The sequence below is a fragment of the Myxocyprinus asiaticus genome, chromosome 35 (assembly GCF_019703515.2).
Source record: "Myxocyprinus asiaticus isolate MX2 ecotype Aquarium Trade chromosome 35, UBuf_Myxa_2, whole genome shotgun sequence".
NCBI classification, from domain to species: Eukaryota; Metazoa; Chordata; class Actinopteri; order Cypriniformes; family Catostomidae; genus Myxocyprinus; species Myxocyprinus asiaticus.
Window position 1 is genome coordinate 40,835,721 of NC_059378.1, and position 20,348 is coordinate 40,856,068.

General features: G+C 37.0%; 1 protein-coding gene across 1 annotated transcript in view; it reads right to left on the reverse strand.

Annotated features, from left to right (window-relative positions):
* Nucleotides 1–17,062: 17,062 nt before the first annotated feature.
* The window catches only part of LOC127426524 (CLIP-associating protein 1-like), a 110,599-nt gene continuing 107,313 nt past the window's right edge, over nt 17,063–20,348 (reverse strand). The window contains exons 43-44 of the mRNA XM_051673390.1: nt 20,208–20,324; nt 17,063–18,873 (exon numbers count right to left, since the gene is read on the reverse strand). Of these exons, the coding sequence (XP_051529350.1) occupies nt 18,787–18,873; nt 20,208–20,324 (204 nt within the window). The 3' untranslated portion in view covers nt 17,063–18,786. The remainder of the gene's footprint in view (nt 18,874–20,207; nt 20,325–20,348) is intronic.

Here is a 20,348-nt window from a genome sequence, read left to right on the forward strand (position 1 = left end):
AATTCACCACAGTGGAAATAATTTAATTGCTTTTTTTTTGGTTATTATGGTGAGGCAAGTGGCCTATTTTGAGCTTGTTTTTCCAGACCAGGTTGCTTGTTTCTCTTGCGTGATCTGGCAACCCCGCAACTGGTATTTCACCCACCCTTTAGCTAAGAGTACTGTCACTTTAAAAAGAATGTTATTAACCGTTCTTTTATTTTGTTCTAACCGGTAACCATTTGGAAAGGAGGCTGTTGAACTTTTGAACTGGAATGAAAAATATGAAATCTGAACACAAACACTTTGTGTAGAAAGAACTTAGTTGAAATGGGTAAACCCAACAAAATTAGATGTGTCAATGGAACTCAAGTAAATTTATTTTATTTCTTTGTGCACTAACTAGTGAAAGTGAATGTTAGCATGCTAAATACGTGCTGGTTGCAAGCACTACAGAGTGTAGTTTAGTAACTATGCTGATGGTTAGCAGAACAATACAGCGCGACAGTAACCACTTTTTCAGCCGTCTTGGTTCTGGAAGTATTATTCCCATTCATTTTTCCCATAGACTTTTCATAAAATCCTCCATAAAAGAGTTGTGAACCAAACCAACAAGCTCCGAGGTGAATTGCAACATCACAAACTTTGTTTTGAGGCAAAAAAGTATTTGAATATCATTAAAAAAGACAAAGATACAAGACTGTGTACTTACCGTCTTTCATCAGGGCACAAACTACAATCCCATGAAGCATAGCGAATGATGTCATTGAATAAATAATGATGGGACTATATAAAACTATTGATTTAAAGCTGTTGATTATAAGTATAAAAACAATTTACTTTACTGTTATTGCAAAATATCCTGATATGTACAAATATGTAAGTAGTTTAAGGACTCGATTACATCACTCACAGTGCATCATGGGAGCGTGCGGTCACTCTGAAGCATGTTTTGCGGGTTTTGTTGGCCGCAGTTCTCTGATTGGTGGACCTTTCTCTGATGTACCATGGGTAATGTAGTTGTTTACCATGAATTCTGCTATTAAGCACAATTTTTAAACAATGAAGTTGAAACAATGCAGACAGATGGCTTCAACGGAAGCATACACCATCGATGAACAACCTCGTAGCTCACGGTAGGTCTGTCTTTAAAAGTTTATAAGTTCTCTTTGAAAATCTAATTTGCCTATTGGATAAATGATTGAGATTTTTACTTCCGGAACCAGACCGTTGCATTTTATGAGCAATCGATTTGCGACACCTTCCTCTCCTTATCGTTAGCGCAAGCTCCACTCTTCACCATAATCGAAACCCCCAAAACTCCAAGAGAAACTCTTCTAAATCTCAACATAACAAAACATTAAACATTAACAAGTCCACTTTATATTCATCTTGCATCAAAAATATTTTTTTGAGTGTAGTCTTCCTTGTCTCTGACATGCAACAGTCAAATACTACGTTTTGAGATGCACTACTCCTAAAGTTGTATACTATGTAGTTTGGAAAGTGTGTGAATTGACATGCAGCCCAAATCTCAAAGAGAAATCCTGAACAAACCCATCCAAGATAATCCAGCAAGATCACATCTGCAGGGAGTGAAGCTTCGATCCAGTTCTACAGAGATTCAGTGTCTACTCTAGAGGTTCTTCTGGCCGGGAACAGAAGTGAGTTTACAATTTCATCCAAGGCCTCACACTGGAACATTTGCCTCAGTTGTCCTTTTTTAACGAAGTGTTTGAAGAGTCTCACAGGGGAAGGGAAGCCCTGGTATGGCAGCCAGTTGGACAGAAATGCAGGACGAGTGAAAACACGGGGGAAGAGGCTAATGGGGCTGCTGCCTCTTTTAAGTGTGATCTACCAGAGGAATTCATGAATGTGCAGAGCAGAAAATCTTTTTTCTTTTCTTTCAGCTCTTCTGTTTGACTAGAACGTGATGATACACTTCTTAAAGACACAGAAATGTTGAGTAGAAAACAGCCAATTTGTCCAATTAAATATCAGATTGGCCATTCCTGTTACGCAGTATCTTTTGAACTCTGTCGTTACTTACCGTTAAAAATGTATTTATACAGTGACAACAAAATGAACAGGATGGAAATAAAGAGGTAAAGTTATTGCTCAGTGAGGGATTTATTGTTATTTTATCAACTTGAAGTTAATTTTGATATTTTATTAAACATCTTTTGAAATGTTGATATTTTAATCAAACAGGTGGAATGTTCTAGAGTGAGACAAAACAACCAACACCACAAAACATCACAGAATTCATCAAATCAGTCGCTAATACTTACTGATGTTTGTGCTGTTGTTTTCCCACTAAAACGAGTCACTTCCTGGAGGATGTCATTTAGAAACTGCCTTTTGTCTCTCAAGAAAATGTGTTGTTTGAACATTTTCAATGAAAGAATTGAAAGACTTAGCAACAAAAAAGAAAAACAAAAGTAGTAAATAATAAAAAATTCACCCCATGTTCACTTTAAAGGGGTAGTTCACAAAAAATGTAATTGCTCTCATCATTTACTCACCCTCATGCCATCCCAGATGTGTATGACTTTCTTTCTTCTGATGAACTCAAATGAAGATTTTTAGAAGAATATCTCAGCTCTGTAGGTCCATACAATGCAAGTGAATGATGACTAGAACTTTGAACCTCCAAAAAGCACATAAATGCAGCATAAAAGTAATCCATAAGACTTCTGGAGTCATATGATAGGTGTGAGTGAGAAACAGATCAATATTTAAGTCATTTTTTACTTTAAATTCTCCTCCCTGCACAGTAGGTGGCGATATGCACAAAAATGTGAATCGCCAAAAACAAAAGAAGAAAAATGTGTAAGTGAAAGTGGAGATTTGTGATAAAAAGGGCTTAAATATTGATCTGTTTCTCACTCACACCTATCAGATTACTTCTGAAGACATGGATTAAACCACTGGAGTCTTATGGATTACTTTTATGCTGCCTTTATGTGCTTTTTGGAGCTTCAAAATTCTGGTCACCATTCACTTGAAAATTTCTTCTAAAAATCTTAATTTGTGTTCTGCAGAAGAAAGAAAGTCAAACACATCTGGGATGGCATGAGGGTGAGTAAATGATGAGAGAATTCTTTAATTGTGTTATTGTGATAAAAGAAATGAACTAATATGATTTCCATCTTTAAAAGTTTCATATTTTCTACAATATATTAAAACATATGACGGGGGCATACAATGTATTGCATAGTAGGAATGACCTAAATAAAATAATACAATTACAACTACAATAAAAATCTTTATATAAATGAAATGTTTTGCTATTATATGCCTGTACTGAACAAATAATGATAATTTAGGTAAAAACATAATTTCCTGCATCACGTAAAAAGAACCACAACATGCCCCCTGGTGCGGCGTTCAGGCTTTTGACCATTAAACCGTGTTTATGGATCACAAAACAAACAGTAACAAACAAAAGAAATCGCACATAATTAGAAGAGGTGGCAATTTAAAACAGATGTGAGTGAGTTTTGGCCGTGGCCCAGGTCGTGTTAAATAAAGAGACCAATTGAAGGCAAACGCTCCAAATCCTGCTCTCAGCCAATCAGGGTGGAGCATGTGTCCCTGATGGCCCCAGGGTCAGAGGTCACCTGAGCTAAAGCAGATCAGATGGGCCGAGAGCCTGGAGCCCGGACACCGTCATAAATCCAGCCGCTCAGAGGAAGTCATCCTTCACCCCGCAGTTAAAACTAAACATAATCACATGGGTGCACGGACAGACATGAACAGTTTAAAACATTTTTGAACAAGATATTTATTATTCTACATTTAAATGTCAAATTAAATGTATTTATTTTTAATCTAAATCCATTAATGTTGACTTTATTCAGTGGAGTCTCCACATTAAGTGGGATCCATGTGTTTGAAACCACATTGAAACATTTTGTTTTTCTACTCAAACTTTTTTTGAAGAAATTAAAACAAGCAAACATGATGATATTTCAGATTTTGCACTTTTTCTTGGTCGTTGTTTAAATAACCACATTTGTGATATTGACCATGTTTACTCATTTGTATAAAAGCAAGCAAGATGCTCTTGGGAATATTCTCAAGTCATGCTCAGATAGCATGCATCATCAGGTTTGGTTTAATTCCACATAGAGTATCAATTACCATCTGAAATTCATGTGCTCAAAATGTCATGCTCAGAATATATTTATTTGTAATGAAAAACGGTGCATTAAATCAGAAAAATAGAAGCATTTCCACTTTTAGTTTTAGGCTTTTTGACCTCACTGTATATATACAGTATGTTCATTTATATCACAAGTCCATCGAACAAAACCTGTCATAACTGTATAGGTATTTGCTAAAAAGTGTTTTACCCTCGAGAGAGTCTATAGTGAACTTGGAGTGGCCTAGTTTACTACAGTAGTCCTACTTACAGTGGGACAGTATAAGTGACATAAAAAATGATACAAGCATGTCTTTATCACTGTCACAATATTCTCAGTATCACATATGCATGAAATAACAGAGTGCTTGAATTAGCAGCATAGCACGCCCCCTAACCCAGCTATTTGATTGATTTCTGCAATTTTACACTGAAACACAAAATCTAAAGCAAATATGTATGTGTGAGTTATAATTGAGGGGTACATTTTTTATGATATTAACTGATGACTTGATTATTTCTGTCGCACACAATTCCCTTCATTTATAATATGTTTTTATAAACGCCTCTACATGTGGTTTACTTGCATTGTGAAACAAAATAACACTTGGGTCTGACTAGGTAAAAAATAATCATGCATACATTCTCAAATGAATAACTAATGCTTAAAATTATAAGTTTAAAATGCTGTATCTCTTTTAGATTAGATAACAGCTGATTTAACTTGTGAAGAGTACAGCGCAGCAGTAAAATAAGCTTCAATCTCTAAATAAACAGACGTATAAACTGAAGCCTCGGGTGTAATTCAGGTGCTATTTCAAGCATGCAGACACGCTGTAAACAGCCGAATCATAAAGGGGTCCGAATGGGTGCGAGAATGAAATAGTGAGCGACTAAACAACATCTCATATTCACGTTGTATGAGAGAGGACGGTTTATTTTGTAAACTTTGCTGGTCACCGTTAAAGCAAGGTCAACGCGAGAGTTACACTTTAAAGAAGAGAAAAGCAGTTTGAGTTCAGTACATTTAATAAAAATGGTTGTGGCAGAAGTGGACAGGCATTCCTCACCACTTTCGTACAGCTGGAAACTCCTCTTCTTCTGTAGCGTAAGGGTTCAGAAGAGCTGAAAAGGCATCTCTACCGCTCCCTTGAGTACTGAAGTGTGCAACCACCAAAGCAACGTGCAAAAGCACAAATAAGTATGTGCAAGGGCGTAGATTTGGCTTGAACATTGGGGGGTTACAATGTGAAGAATTTACATGTTTCCATTGATCATGGTATAAATATTGGGGGCGTTGTACTTTTTATTTTTATTACTGGGGGGTTACCTCTGCCCCATCCCCCCTGGAATCTACACCCCTGAGTATGTGCATTGTGTTGGCCAAGCATATGCATCCGCGATTATGTAATTGTCAAAGTTTACTGCGGTTTTCTGTGTGTGATTACGTCTTGCGCATAGTGTGCATGAAGCAGATTTCGCCATTAGCACAGTCCACACAGACTGTCCGCATGCAGCCAACTTTTCGAGACTTCGAGACCGTCTGTGCACGCGCTTTGAGTTGACTGTACTAAAGAGTATCTAACAGTGCGTCAACACGTCCATACAGGCTTGTGGTCAAAATAGAGCAGTCGACTGTGCATGAGATGTACCGGCATGCACGGCATAAGCGTTTTCTGAAGCCTTGAAGACCAAAATATTCTTTGGTTTTCCACGTGCCATTACGTCTCTCGCACAGTCGAGCACACTAGCCTTTCAATGTATACCCTTTTGACTATACGAGCCCGTATGGATGCATTCGACGCATGTGCACTACGACTGCTCTTTAGTACAGTCAACTCAAGGCGCTTGTGCAGACGGTGCACAAAGACACCGACTGTCCGCGTGTCTAGAAAAACTTGTCTGCACATGGACAGGCTGTGCGTACAGAGCGAATGACAAAATTTTTGTCACGTGGACTGTGAGTGTGTCATAGGAGCATGTAGAAAACCAAAATGTATTTTAATCTTAATGGCTTCAGGAAAAATTTTTTTCTTCTTCTGCGTGTCGTTACATCTCTCGCATTGTCGAGTACTCAGCCTTTCAAAATATACTCTTTTGACCACGAACCCATTTGTGATGCTATTTAAGTAGTCAGCTCAAGGCGCATGTGCAGATGGCATGCACAGACGTGGAAAAACTGGGATGCCACTACATCTACGCACAGTTAGCATAACGTAAATTTAATCAATAGCACAGTACACGCAAACCATCCACGTGCAGCCCAATCTTTCTAGATACACGGACTGTTTGTGTTTGTCTGCATGTGCGCCTGGGGTTGACTCTACTAAAAAATATCAAAATGCAGTTGTAGTGCGCATACGACGAATGTGTCTGTACGAGCTTGTGGTCAAAAGAGTATACTTTGAAAGGCTAAAGCACTTGACCATGCGCAAAACGTACCGGCACGTGGAAAACGTGCAAATATAGCCTACCATTCACTATCTGTCAAAGGTATTACTGTGAAAGTCACAATAGTGCATATTTGTTTGTTGGGCCGTGTTGAGACAATGACATTGGGCGAGTTTAAGTCCGTCTCCAGCACGTGCCGCAATGCGACTGCATTCGATTTCATAGTCTGCTCTATTACATCTTCATAATCATAATGGATGACAGGACGGGCAAATTCACCCCCCAGAATCCCAGAACACGAGACATCTAATGTCAGTCTGACAGCGCTCACATGGGCCACGGGAGTCGAGCGCATACATATTAATCAGGCCGATTAGACGTGTTAAACGCGGGCCAGTATGGAGAGGTGGGTCTCACAGACCTCCAGGTCTGCATCTCATCACCGCTGGCTGCTGACGGCCTCCCACCGCACCCCCTTACTTCATCCGACATCTATCCGCGCCCTGACCCGCTCGGCTGCCAGCGTCTGCCGCAGTCCACTCCTTGCGGTGTGCACCAGGGCCGGCGGACTCCCATGAGCCCTCACTCGCTCCCTGCCATCTGCCGTGATTTATAGAAAACGGCCGATGATTTATGGTCCAGTCATCACACAATGAAGTCGTCCTCTTTCATGCGCTCGACCTACCCGACCCAAATGCCACTCCCAGCCAGGTTTGGGAAATATGCTCTAATCATACATTAAAAAGATGTTTAAACAGTGAGGTCTGGCGCAGGGAATTGAGGCCTTTAATAGAATTAATTTTCTCCGGCTGGGTGAATGTTGATGAGGAATAAGCACACGGTGGCACAGAGGAGATGAGGCGAGCCCACCACAGAGAGATTCGGCCTTAATGAGAGCGCCTGACAGACCGGCACGCAGCTCAGATTTATACCTGAAACAATGTTTTGCTTAGGTTCCTCGTCTTTAAATAAACAATAACATGTGTACCGTGGATGTCACCTGAGGATTTAGGACAAAACAGACTTAATTTTTAAAATCTCAGGGGAACAGTAAAAGAAATGACAACTCATAATTTTCTCATCCTCATATTTTCAAGCCATAGGACATAAAATAAGATTTTAGACCAAATGTCCGAGCCGCTCTTTTCCATACAATGAAAGCGGATTGTGATTTATACGGCCGAGCTCCAAAATCACACCATAGAAGTATCATAAAAGCAGTCCATATATAACTTGAGTGTCATATTTCCAAACTATAACTATATATTCACAGATAAATAATATTTCCTTCTGTTGCAGCTCTCAAATCTCATTTGCAGTGGTGTATATTCAAACTAGGTAGCTCAAGTTGTGTTGTGATTGGTCACTTACAGTCTCCAATTCATGAGTCTAAAGGCACGGGGTTGCTAAGCACCCTCAAACGAAACTTGGAGCACCCTCAATTGCAGACCAGGGCAAACTACTGCCCGCGGGTCGATTTATCATGAATGTTTTTTATTAGATCTTTCATTTATCTGACTTTTGGACCTACTGCGCATCCACAAGCTTTTAATATGCTCAGGGTTGCCAGATAATATATGCAACACCCCAATCAGAGATTTATAATATTTCGCCTTATGTCATACTTAATTTATGCAATCTGGCATCCATACCAACCATAGCGCTTTCTCTCTTCAAAAAACAAACAAACAACAACTTAGCGCTCAATAGTGCACGGAGGGGACACGCCAGTAAAACCAAGTGAGAAAGAAAAATATTTATTCTTTGTGTTATTTGTAAAATGCTGAAGTCCCTCACACCTATATGTGAATGTTACTCTGGCAGTAATCATTTATCAGTGTCATGCAGTCTGTTTTATTCAGTGGTGTGCTGAATGGGGTGCCAAACATTGACAAGACCCACATCATGACCCATGAGCCTGTAAACAGGTTGATAATGTTCTGAGAATAAAACAAGTAAACGGGTCCACTTTGCGGCCAACATTAAGATAAGCTTTTAGAATCTCTTTCCCGAATATTTTCTTTTACTTTTAAACCAGACTCCTGATATCGAGTGTTAAATTGAATACTAAATTACCATTGTGTTGAAGTATGGTAAAATAAACAATGAATCATTTTTTCAGCCTTTCTTAAGTTTTCCTAACACATGATAGAAAGTATAGCAGCAAAACTTCAAGCAATCGCAGAATGGTCCCATCAGTATACACTTCAGAAAATTGTGCATCATTCATTGAGTGCATGTCTGGGCTTTATGATCTTCTCTGTTCCATGTTCTACTTATCGGCTGATGTGGCCCCTGTACCAAAATAATTGCACACCTCTACTCAGTTGAATATGTAAGACTAATACTGCAAATTGGCAAGCAGATTTCCTTGAACACCAGCAAACACATACAAATCTTGCATTTTGTGAATGCAAAAAATGCTGCATCAAAACGTATAAACGTGTATGATTTTGCAACTCAGTATGTCCTAATCTGCAGGCGCAGAATTTTGCTGTCATTTTCAGTGACAGAAAAAAAAAATTAATAATAAACAAAAACAAAAAGATGTACGTTAAGTAGCATTTAAACATGATTTAATCTATTAAAAAATGTTGTGTAATTATGATACATCCCCACTTTATACAGAGCACCCCCACTATTTTCAGAAGCACCCTCAGTGATTTTGATCTGGAACCGGGCCTGAGTAAATGACTGGTTTTGTTCATTTTTCTAAATACAGCTAATTGTTAGCGCTTGCAGATAGCTTATATTTGACCAAAATTCCATTAGCGTCAGCAAGCTAACTGAGTAATACGCATTATGGTGTCAAAATAAAAGTTCCTCAGAAATATGAATGAACAAACCTGGCGTCGTCCGACAACAAAGCAGTTTAACACAAAATACTCGTGATTACCACTTCAGAAGTGGGAAGTAGGAAAATTCTGATAGCACATGAAGGCAGCATTAAACACAAGCGGAATTGATTGGATGGTAAAAAGTGTCTCTTGTGGTTTAAAAATAAATAAAAAGGCTCTGTGACATCAGCCAAAAAGGAAAGTCGTTTCAAAAAGGAAAAGACATGATAAACTTTTATATTCTTTGGAATAAACTGATTAATCGTGCATAAAGCCTGAAATTGCTAAAGTAAATAGGGTCCATTTTTATTTCAAGTCGACTCTAAATTCTTAATTCCTGAAGGACTTTTTAGTGTCAAGAGGAAAAAATTATAAACAGTGCAACAGGAATCGGTCGTCTACGTATGCATGGGTAATATCTGGCAAATGATCAGTCTTAAAGAATAAACTCTACAGTAAATCAATTCTCCATGTTATCAGATCTGTCACCGCGGACGGCTGAGAATACCGCTGATATCAAACACTAATATAATCACAGATTATCAAACGTCTCGCTGCCATTTTCAGCTTCGCTGCACTCTCTCATTTCTCTCGTGGATCATGAAGACGATTATTTTTTTCTTGTGACGGTAGAGGACAGTGACGGCATGTCAGGACACATACCTCTCCAGACATCAATACTTATGATCGTGTCACTGATGATTCACACGGTGTTCTGTCATATCATGATCAGGATGATTTCGGAGGACTGTGATGTCTGGTGTCGTCTATGAGGTGATCTGAGAGTTGGGTCATTCCTGGTATTCGGTGCCTTTTGGACATCATAACATTTAGAAAATCAAACACAGTTTTTAAAATCACTTCTTGTGTAATCATGATAGGGAGATGTAAAACATCTGAAAAATGATTTTGGTCAAGCTCGGGTAAATACATTTAAGCATTTATGAAACAAATAAATCAAATGAAATGGAGGACCAAAAATGTCCACCCTGTTTGGGACAAATTAACAGTTTGAAAGACGTATGATTTAAATGTATGGGCATTGTACATTATCTTAGAAAACCCGTGTCACTTTGTCCTCTTAAACGCTTATCAGTTAATACATTATTTTAAAAAATAGATAAGTATGAATTTTACTAACTTTCTCTCCGAGACATTATTGTAAGGAAAACTCATGCTTAACAGGGTGGACAAAGTGGTTGCAGAGTGGTAATAAAAACCTGTGTTTATGGCACTAATAAAGTTCTAATTCTTCAGCTTTAAACATAAATTACTTGCACTGTCTTCTGACTTGACAGAGTGGACATTCTGACCTAAAGTCGGCCATTGCACCATGTCTGAGCAAAAAGAAGCTAACATAGAAGGTTTATCAAATAAAGAATTGAATGGATTTTCAAATGATCATTTTAATATGAACTACTACTGACTTTTTTAAACAGAGTGGACATATTATGGTTGACCACATCAGATTGGAAAGTTAAAAAAGACAGTTTAAAAAAACAAGGATCTCATTCACCTTTCCAAGTTCTTTTCCCTCCAAGGTAGTTATGTCAGCTTCATGATATGATGTCATTTCATTTAAAGAGACAGTAGTTGAAAGTAACAGAGTGGACAATAACTTCAGGGACAAGCTAAAAACCTTTATTATAATTGTTCAAATAAATGTAAGAATTAAAAAATCTATACATTAGAGAGAAGTGTTACTGATATACCCAACAACGTGAAGAATTTGGAAAATTCACTCATAGTAAGTCTTGTATTCATCATGAAAATGGGATACACAAGCATGGGGACATGGGAAATTTTTTTATATTTGGTGGTTTAAAATGCTGTAAAATGATTATTATTATTTTTTAATGAACCCTAATATGCTGAAAGTTTAAATGGTGTTCTTTTATGTCAAAGACAGATTTAAACTGGACTTTGTTCAACATTTTAAGGCAATAAGATCATGATCTTTACTGGGGACACAAAAGGCACCGAATACCAGGAATGACCCGGTTGTTCAATCGTGTCTTTTCACCGCTCTACTTGAAACAGGCTTCAGTTCAAGGTATATATATGGTTTTTGTTCTAAAAGTAATAGAACATTCTGTGTAGAAAATAATTTGATTTTCTAGTTAAGATCTGATTTTAAAAAATGCAATCGGCTAGAAATAGCTCTTTGAGAGAACAATCTCAATAAAATTATTTGAAAACAAACAAACGATCAAAAACCTCATCCATGAGGAAAAATCATGGAAATTCACTGGTCAAAAAGTGCGGAAAACACAAGTACTGTAGTATGCAGTACACTAGTAGTATGCAGTACAATAGTAGTCTGTCGCCCTCTGCTGATGAGATACTGAACTGCAATTACCTGAAATCTAATTTTCATGACTCCAGTCAAGAAGTATGGGGTACAAAAAGCATATAATGATCAGTGTTGGGTGTAATGCATTACTAAGTAATTAATTACTGTAATTAAATTACTTTTTCATTGAAAAAAGTTAATTTTTCAGTAATTTAATTACAGTTACTTCTTATGTAATTGTGTTAAATACTGTAAAAACTATAGAACAATTCTATATAAATCAATAGTAAATTTAAAATCTAAATTTAACGTCTAATTTTAAAATGTATGTTTTCTAATTTAACGCCACCCCCTTAAATTCTTTCACCAGATCGTGAATAATTTATTTGATTTTATATGATTTATTTGAAAGAATTAAAAAGAACAGTTTCATGTCTATCCTTCATGTATTTTTCATCCGGTCGAGGTTGATTAGGGTTTTAGAAAGTAATTAAGTAATAAGTAATGCAATTACTTTTCAGACAGAGTAATTAGTACAGTAATCTAATTACACTGTAGAAGATGTAATTAGTAGTTAGTAGTTAATTACTTTTTTAGAGTAACTTACCCAATGACAGGAAATTCACTGGTCAAAAAGTGTGGGAAACCCGAGTACTGTAGTTTGCAGTACACTAGTAGTATGCAGTACACTAGAAGTATGCAGTACACTAGAAGTATGCAGTACACTAGTAGTATGCAGTACACTAGAAGCATGCAGTACACTAGTAGTATGCAGTACACTAGAAGCATGCAGTACACTAGTAGTATGCAGTACACTAGAAGCATGCAGTACACTAGTAGTATGCAGTACAATAGTAGTCTGTCGCCCTCTGCTGATGAGATACTGAACTGCAGTTACCTGAAATCTAATTTTCATGACTCCAGTCAAGAAGTATGGGGTACAAAAAGCATATAATGATGATATAAAGAAATCCCACTTTTAGATTTATAATCGGATGCTGAAAGCTGAACTGGATTTCTTAAAATCGAAATATCACCTTTTACAGAAAACACCAATTTAAAATGTAGATGCAAAATAATCAAATGATAAAATGACGGTGCAGATAACAGGTCAGCAAACAGCTAGAAATGTTTAATCTGGTAAAAGCGTTGAAGTTGAATGTCCATCACGTGTTTAGAGAGTGACAGATGAAAGAGCATCACAACACATTCAACCGGACAGACAGATCCCAATGTAAACACATTCGAGAGGTTTTGCGAAGCGCTTCAAAATGCTGCAGTTACAAGACTGTAAAATAATTTAATAATAATTCTCATAAAACCTGTCAAAAACATGTCAACATACACCAAAATTAACAAGAAAGAATATGTCATATTTTGCTTAAATAGGACCATGAAAAGAGTTCACCCACAAAATGAAAATTCTGTCATCATTTACTCACCCTCATGTGGTTCCAAACCCGTATGATTTGTATTTTTTTGTTTGTTTGTTCTTCTGTGGAACACTAAAGGCTCATTTATACTTACTGGGCAAACAGGCTTCTTTAAGTTCACCTAAAATGACGATAAAATGCATTGACGTTTGTGTTCTGACAAGGTGTTCGTTTGGTGCCTCTTCTCTGAAATTCTTGACCTAGGAGAACTTGTCTGGTCGAAGAACAATGATGATTGGTCAAAACTGATTGTTGCATTTTTTTATTTACAATTACGCGGGCCAGCTGAGTAGTTAACTAGGTTACTTTCATTAAAAACTGATAAATTTGAAGGCTGTCTATCTGATTTTGCACATAAGTACAAAAGACAGCGTGGCCACGACAAATGTTTAGAGAGAGATTGCGGTTTTTATGAAGTCAGATCAGATAACTTGTCGCCAAATGTAGAAGGGCCTCTGTGAAAAGTTAAATATTGCAAAAAAGCGATGCAGTGACAGTACGTTAAACACCGTGATGTCACCCTCAACAAACTCATTTTAAAATAACGCTGTGCATAGTATAAACGCCGCCTTCGTTCGTCTAGGGTCATTCAAGAGAAAAAAGTTTGTCTTCTTCCATGGTATAAATTAGGCTTAAAGCCCAAAGTATACTTTGGTTTTGACATGAACGCTTTGCATCTGTGTACAGTTGAACCAAAGTCCCTTTCAAGGTAAGTCAGTCTACTCGGCGGCTATCTTTGGAACGGTCCTGGGCATTTTCTATGTAAACAAGCGGCATAAAAGTGCAGCTCCTATCTACTTGAATGGAGAAAAACCGAAATCTCCAAACTGTTGGTTACAATTATGATCAAAGAACATAATGGCCTCATAAATTGTGGTTCTTTAGCTCAAATCACACTTAATAAAAACACTATTTTTCAGGCTGTTTCAGCTAATGTGCATGCATCTAAAAGCTGATTGGCTGCTCTATTACCTGTAAGGCAGGCCATCTTTTTTACATCTTGGCCATTCCAATTTCTCCCATTCATTTTAATAGACCTTATTCACGCTAGCGCCATCTTTGATTTTTAATGGGAATGACAACAAGGCTGTGAGGGATTGACTTACACTCTCTTCAATGGCACGCACGGTGTAAAGCTGTATAAAGCTCCTAGATCGCATCTGATTTTCCACAACTCATGCTGTCTGGAGTTATTTGTATACTGAATGTTATTGAAAAGATGTTTTTCAATGTTTTGTCTGCGGAATGATTCAAAAACACTTTAAACTGCAGTACAGCCCATTGAAGAGACTGTACATCTGTCCCTCACAGCCTTGTTATCATTCCTGTCAAAAATCAAAGATGGCGCTGCTGTGAATAAGGTCTATATAAGTGGTCCGTCTCTGCTAAATAGTCTCAAAGTATACTTCATTTGACTGTGTGTGCATACAAAGGCAGTTGATGCATGCGTGCTATGACTGCTATGAGATACTGGACTATTTATCTTCAAGAGTTTAGACCCATAAATATGTCTTATTATTCTTTAAAACTCGAGTTATACAGTACAAATGCATGTACTGTATGTCTTGGCCTCACACACGAAATCTTGACGTGCACATCCACTGTTGTTGTTTTCACATGTCTCCTGTTGTTTAGGGGCGATTACATCTTCTTCTAGCGCTTCTTCGTGACAGTAACTGCTCAGTGGTGAGTGCTGCCACCTTATGGACCCACTAATTAGTGCAAATAATTCCAGGCACTTGCGTGTGGTTAGAAAAATCGAAATATACTTTGGGCTTAAAGTAGATCACCATTCACTTTCATTATGAAATAAAATTAAAGTATATAAAGTATAAAACATAAATAGTTTAAATCGGAAATAAATACAGATTAAAAAAAATAATAGTTTGGACTTAATTCTGAGGTTCTACTGACATGAATCGTTGTTCTGCTTTTGTCTTTCTGCAGAACTGAAGGAAACCTTCTCTGATGAAACCTCCTGCAATTAAACTGCTTCTCTTCCTGTCACAATCACTGACTGATCGGATTCAATGAGAGATCAGGTCAAGAAAACGCCAACACATCAACATTAAACCTGCCCGTTCCATTGATCTCAAAATCACTATTAATACACTCGATATTAACACCTGCACACTTCAAGATGACAGGTTAATGCATCATAAAAATATATATATTATATTGTATATGGTGCAACTCTTTTATGACCACATTTTTTCATTTATACCACACAGTAAATGTGCATTTAGTTTGTCTACTGAAATCTAAATAAAATAAAAAGTAAATAAAAGCACGCAGAGACACAGAGATGGAAAACTCAGAGGTTTTGTTTATCTAGAGCAAATTAAGTTTACAGATTGCAAATTCTACACTAACAAAAACAGGTCGTATATACAGCTGCCATAAAGCACAAAGAATAAAATAAATACAGATGTGAATATTAAATATGAGCATCTAAATCAAACACATGCTCAGCATTTGAAACTCTACATATTGTTCTCTACTTAAATTAGCAAAGCGTTTAAACAAATCTCTGTCATTTTAACAGTGTGAAAACTGTCTTTTCCCTTTTGTAAATGAGCTTTAACACATATAACTAGTAAAGCTGTGAGTCATGAGTACTCGATCTAAACTTGACAGCATTTAATCACTCTTATCATTAAAACAGGTGAATTAAAGATCCTGTGAGGTCTGTATGTATTCATGTAGTATTTACAAGATGCCACAATTTGGAAATTTATTTCAAGTATCTAAATTAGTTTACTTTGCTTCATATATAATGATTATTATATATTTTTAACAGTAGTGAAGTTTTTGTACTGAAGACACAGCAATAGATTTGAATGATTTCTTCAAGAAAGCTCTTTTATAATGATTAAATTCTTGATTGTTTCTTCTTTTCTTTTTATTATTTTAAATGTCAAAAATAATTCTTAAAGGAATTATTTGACCCAAAAATGTAAATTCAGTCATTGTTTACTCACCCCTGTGTTGTTATAACCCTATATGACTTTCTTGTTCTTAACACAAAGGGAGAAATTGTGAAAAATTATGGTGACCACCTCTTCTAGCTTCAAAAGAACACAAAAGTATAATTCAGAAGTCTAATAAATTATTCATGAGACTCATGATTGTTATGAAAGTATACGATAAGATTTAATGAGAAACAAACTGAAATCTAATGTATTATTTACTGAAAATGTTCACTGACCGTTGATCTCCTGTGCGTGTTCATGATAGGACACGAGAGCAACAGTTCACACAGCCCCCTCGTGACATTGGGACGTTCAAGCGAAAACTCACACAGTGATAGTGATAACGGAACACAACACAGCTGCACACAAAACATAGAACAGAACTTACTTATGTCTGAAGAGTTTGTAGTCCAAGAACTGATGCATTTCTATGCCCAGCCTTATTTGTTTTTACGTTTTTGGACCGGTGCTAGTACACAGTGGTCGGAGTTACACACGCGATGCCAAAAATAGAAAACAAGTGATCGATAGACTGTACCGTTGCTCGTCACTGCTGGTTAGGACAAAAACTCTGATTACCACAGAAAATATACTGTGTCGTTTGCCGTCAGAATAGGACACGGTGTGACTGTGACTGCCTGTAGCCTCCTGTATGTTTCTGTTTGATTTCCAAATACTCTGTTCAAAAAAATAAGGCTGGACATAGAAATGCATCAATTCCTCAACTACAAACTCTTCAGAGATGTTTAGTAAGTTCTATTGTCTGTTTTGTGTAGCTGTGTTGTGTTCTGTTGTCACTATCGCTGCGGAGGACCTGTTTTTAGATAAACAAAACAAGTTTTCACTTGAACGCCCCCAATGTCGTGAGGGGTCTGTGTGAACTGTTGCTCTCGTGTCCTATCATGAACACACACAGGAGATCAACGGTCAGTGAACATTTTCAGTAAATAATACATTAGATTTCAGTTTGTTTCTTATTAAATCTTATCGTAGTCTCATGGAATAATTTATTAGACTTCTGAATTATACTTTTGTGTTCTTTTGAAGCTTGACGAGGTGGTCACCATAAACTGCCATTGTATGACATCACTGAGCACAACATTTTTACACAATTTCTCCCTTTATGTTCAGAAAAAGAAAGAAAGTCATATAGAGTTATAACAACACAGGGGTGAGTAAACAATGACTGAATTTTCATTTTTGGGTGAACTATCCCTTTAACAATGACTAAACGGATTGTAGGTGATTCACTAAGAAACACCTTCAGATTTGTAGTTATTTGTGTGGAATGTTCTTTGGGACTTCAAACAAGAGGATAATGTGATTTTCTTTTTAGAAACTGATGTTATAGTACATGGTAAGGCCCTTCTATCAAACCAAAGAATGAAAAACATTCAGTAATTCAATTAAGCACCAATATTTAAAACATCTTATAAAATGACTAATCGAGCACTTTAAACGACCGTACAAGCACAAACCTTCCAAACAGTGATTTAAGTACTAGCAAAATCCAATTTGGATTATTTATTTTTAAAATTATTGCTCTAAAAAGTTAAGAATTCCACGGATAACTTCACTCTTACAGTCTATTTTACGACACTGCGTTCAAGTATTTCATATTACAGCTGTCACTATTCTGTAAAACTAGCGTGTACATTAGTGAAATATTTAATTTGCAAAACATAAATTCAATTCAGTGTGATTAAATTTTGGAACGTCATCTTTTAAATGCACTGTTGAGGCAGATTCTAATACTTTCTGAAATCCGAGATTATTCAATTGTACGTTTTGTAAAAAAAAAAAAAAAAAGCATCAACAAGGCCCTTAACCACAAAAGTAAAAGTGTTAAACATAAAATAATATCATGGTCCTTTAAAACACATTCACGCTAAACCAAATTTTCTCAGGTATTTACAATAATCTTACGTGTAGGCTTAACATCAAGCAAAACTTCAAATTTAACGCTTCACTTGTCGGCCAGAAAAAAAACAAAGTACTGTACAAATACAATCTCTGTTCTTGCATATTTTTAAATGCCCAAAATGAATGTTTAATTCGCTCTAATACTCGCTAAGAGCTTAACAAATTAGGCAGCAGCGTTAAACTCGTAATAAACAACTCTTTAGACGGGCGTTACATTCACTGACGACGTTACTGAAGCCAAACACACAACTCTTTAACAGTAACGCAACTTCTGATTGGCCGATCTGAAATGGAACTGAAATGGAACTTAAAAATTCTGTCATCATTTGTGTTCCACTGAAGAAGTCATAAAGGTTTGGAACGACATGATGGTGAGTAAACGATGACAGAATTTTCATTCGCAAAAACTTTACGTATTTTGAATTTAAACCGAAACTGATTGCGATGAGAAACGTGAGACTCTTCTGTTGGTGAATAAAAGGTATAACGTCGGTTTTCTTACAGAGGAAGCGGTAACATTGGCACAACCACTGCACACGCACTATTATCTTGGTAGTAGATCTCTGTTCAAACTCAAACGCAACCAATTACAAAACTGCAGTTAAAGTTGTTACGCCTCTTAAAATATTTAAATAAAGCATTGGCCTTTTAAAAGGCGCATTTATACGTGCGTCTAAACAGGATCTACTCGCACGATGGACAACTGCAAGAGTTCTATGTGCACAATCGTTTGACAGATTTAAAGGACGGGTAACATCAGCTGGATTCAGAGGAAATGACGGGGTGGATTAGAGGGGCATCAGAGGGCAGTTCAGCTGTGAGACGAGATGTCTGAAGAACTGCTGCTGTTGCTGTTGGTGGTTTGAGCTCGTTTGATGTACAGATTCAACAGCTTCATCTGCAAAAGTCACAGGAAAAAGAAAACAGTTATATGAGCAATTTAAACAACAGACAAGTTAGATCTATTTCAAACCGTTTGCTTTTGTAGAGTGCACGATATATTGGTGGGCAATATGTTATTGGTCGATAACTGGGAAAATATTAATTATATAATAATAAAATTAATATTAAATATTATTTTGCCAGTACTGGAATTATGATAATTTTTTAAGGTTTATTTGCTTGCGGCAGAGAATCTCTGACTGCTTGTGGCTTCTTTTGTTGTCACGCAGTCTTAAGTAACGATAAGCCGTTTTCTATCTTCTGTTTATGTTTCATAAAGTAATAAGTGGAAAAGCAAACAAAAACATATCTGTATGTTACTAAGGGGCAATCATTGCCATGTTTTCACATACTACTTGAGTGAGTTGTGAGCTGAGCTTCAGTTTAAAAGGTTAAAATGTAATTATCGGTTTTTGATATCGGCCCAGAAATATCATATTAGTGCATTCCTAAATTTTAGGCATCACAGACACAAAGACTTTTTCAAAAGAATAACAGAAACATTATGCTGCCTTATGCTGCCATTATGCTGCCTCATTTTGGCCAAATTTTGCAGGACCGCTCGCATTAAAAAAGTTGTGCAACACAGCGCAACGAGTATAACAGAACGCAGGTGTCTCGAGATGTGCCATTTAAAAATGCGAGAAACTGCAACAACAAAAAATTAACGAGATGCAGCGCAACGGTCAAAGACGTCCGACTAGCGCGTTTACATAGAAAAATGAAAAACGCGGACGGATGCAGCAAATGCTTTCGTTGTGAACAGCTCCTAAGGTTGTATCGCATGTACCCTGCATGAATAAAGCAATCCCAGAATGCATTACGATGAATCCAAAATGATGAACGAGTCGAGAGATAAGTTGCTTATAAATATTTGTATATTTAATTTAATAAAGAAAAATGCAGATAAAAAAAAAACAGTAGTTGAACTGAATACAAAAATCACGAAGCAGTCGTGGTGCGCATGCGTCGAACGTGTCCGTACGGGCTCGTGATCAAAAGAGCATATTTTCGAAAGCCAGAACGCTTGACCGTGTGCGAGACAGAACGTCACACGGAAAAATGAAGTTATACCCTAGCCTATTAGCATTGTGTTGATAGTTGATTGTTGATGAAAATGTTGATCCATTCCACAGGTTCTCCACTTATATCAGTGCCTTCTGGGTCTGTTTATTAAGTTTCATTCAATTAGGGTGTTGCCTTAGAAGGCAGCTGCCTATGTAGAGAGTAGACAGCAAGGTCACTAGGGTTTTAGAACATTGATAATATATGTATTGCAGTATCTATTACCTTACTGCCGGTCAGCTGCTGTAGATGTGGCTTCAGATCTTCACCAATAACAGAATAAATCGCCACCAGACAAAACACACTGGCCTTCCGTACACTGCTCTCTGTGTTATCATAACCCTGAAACACACACACGATATTTAG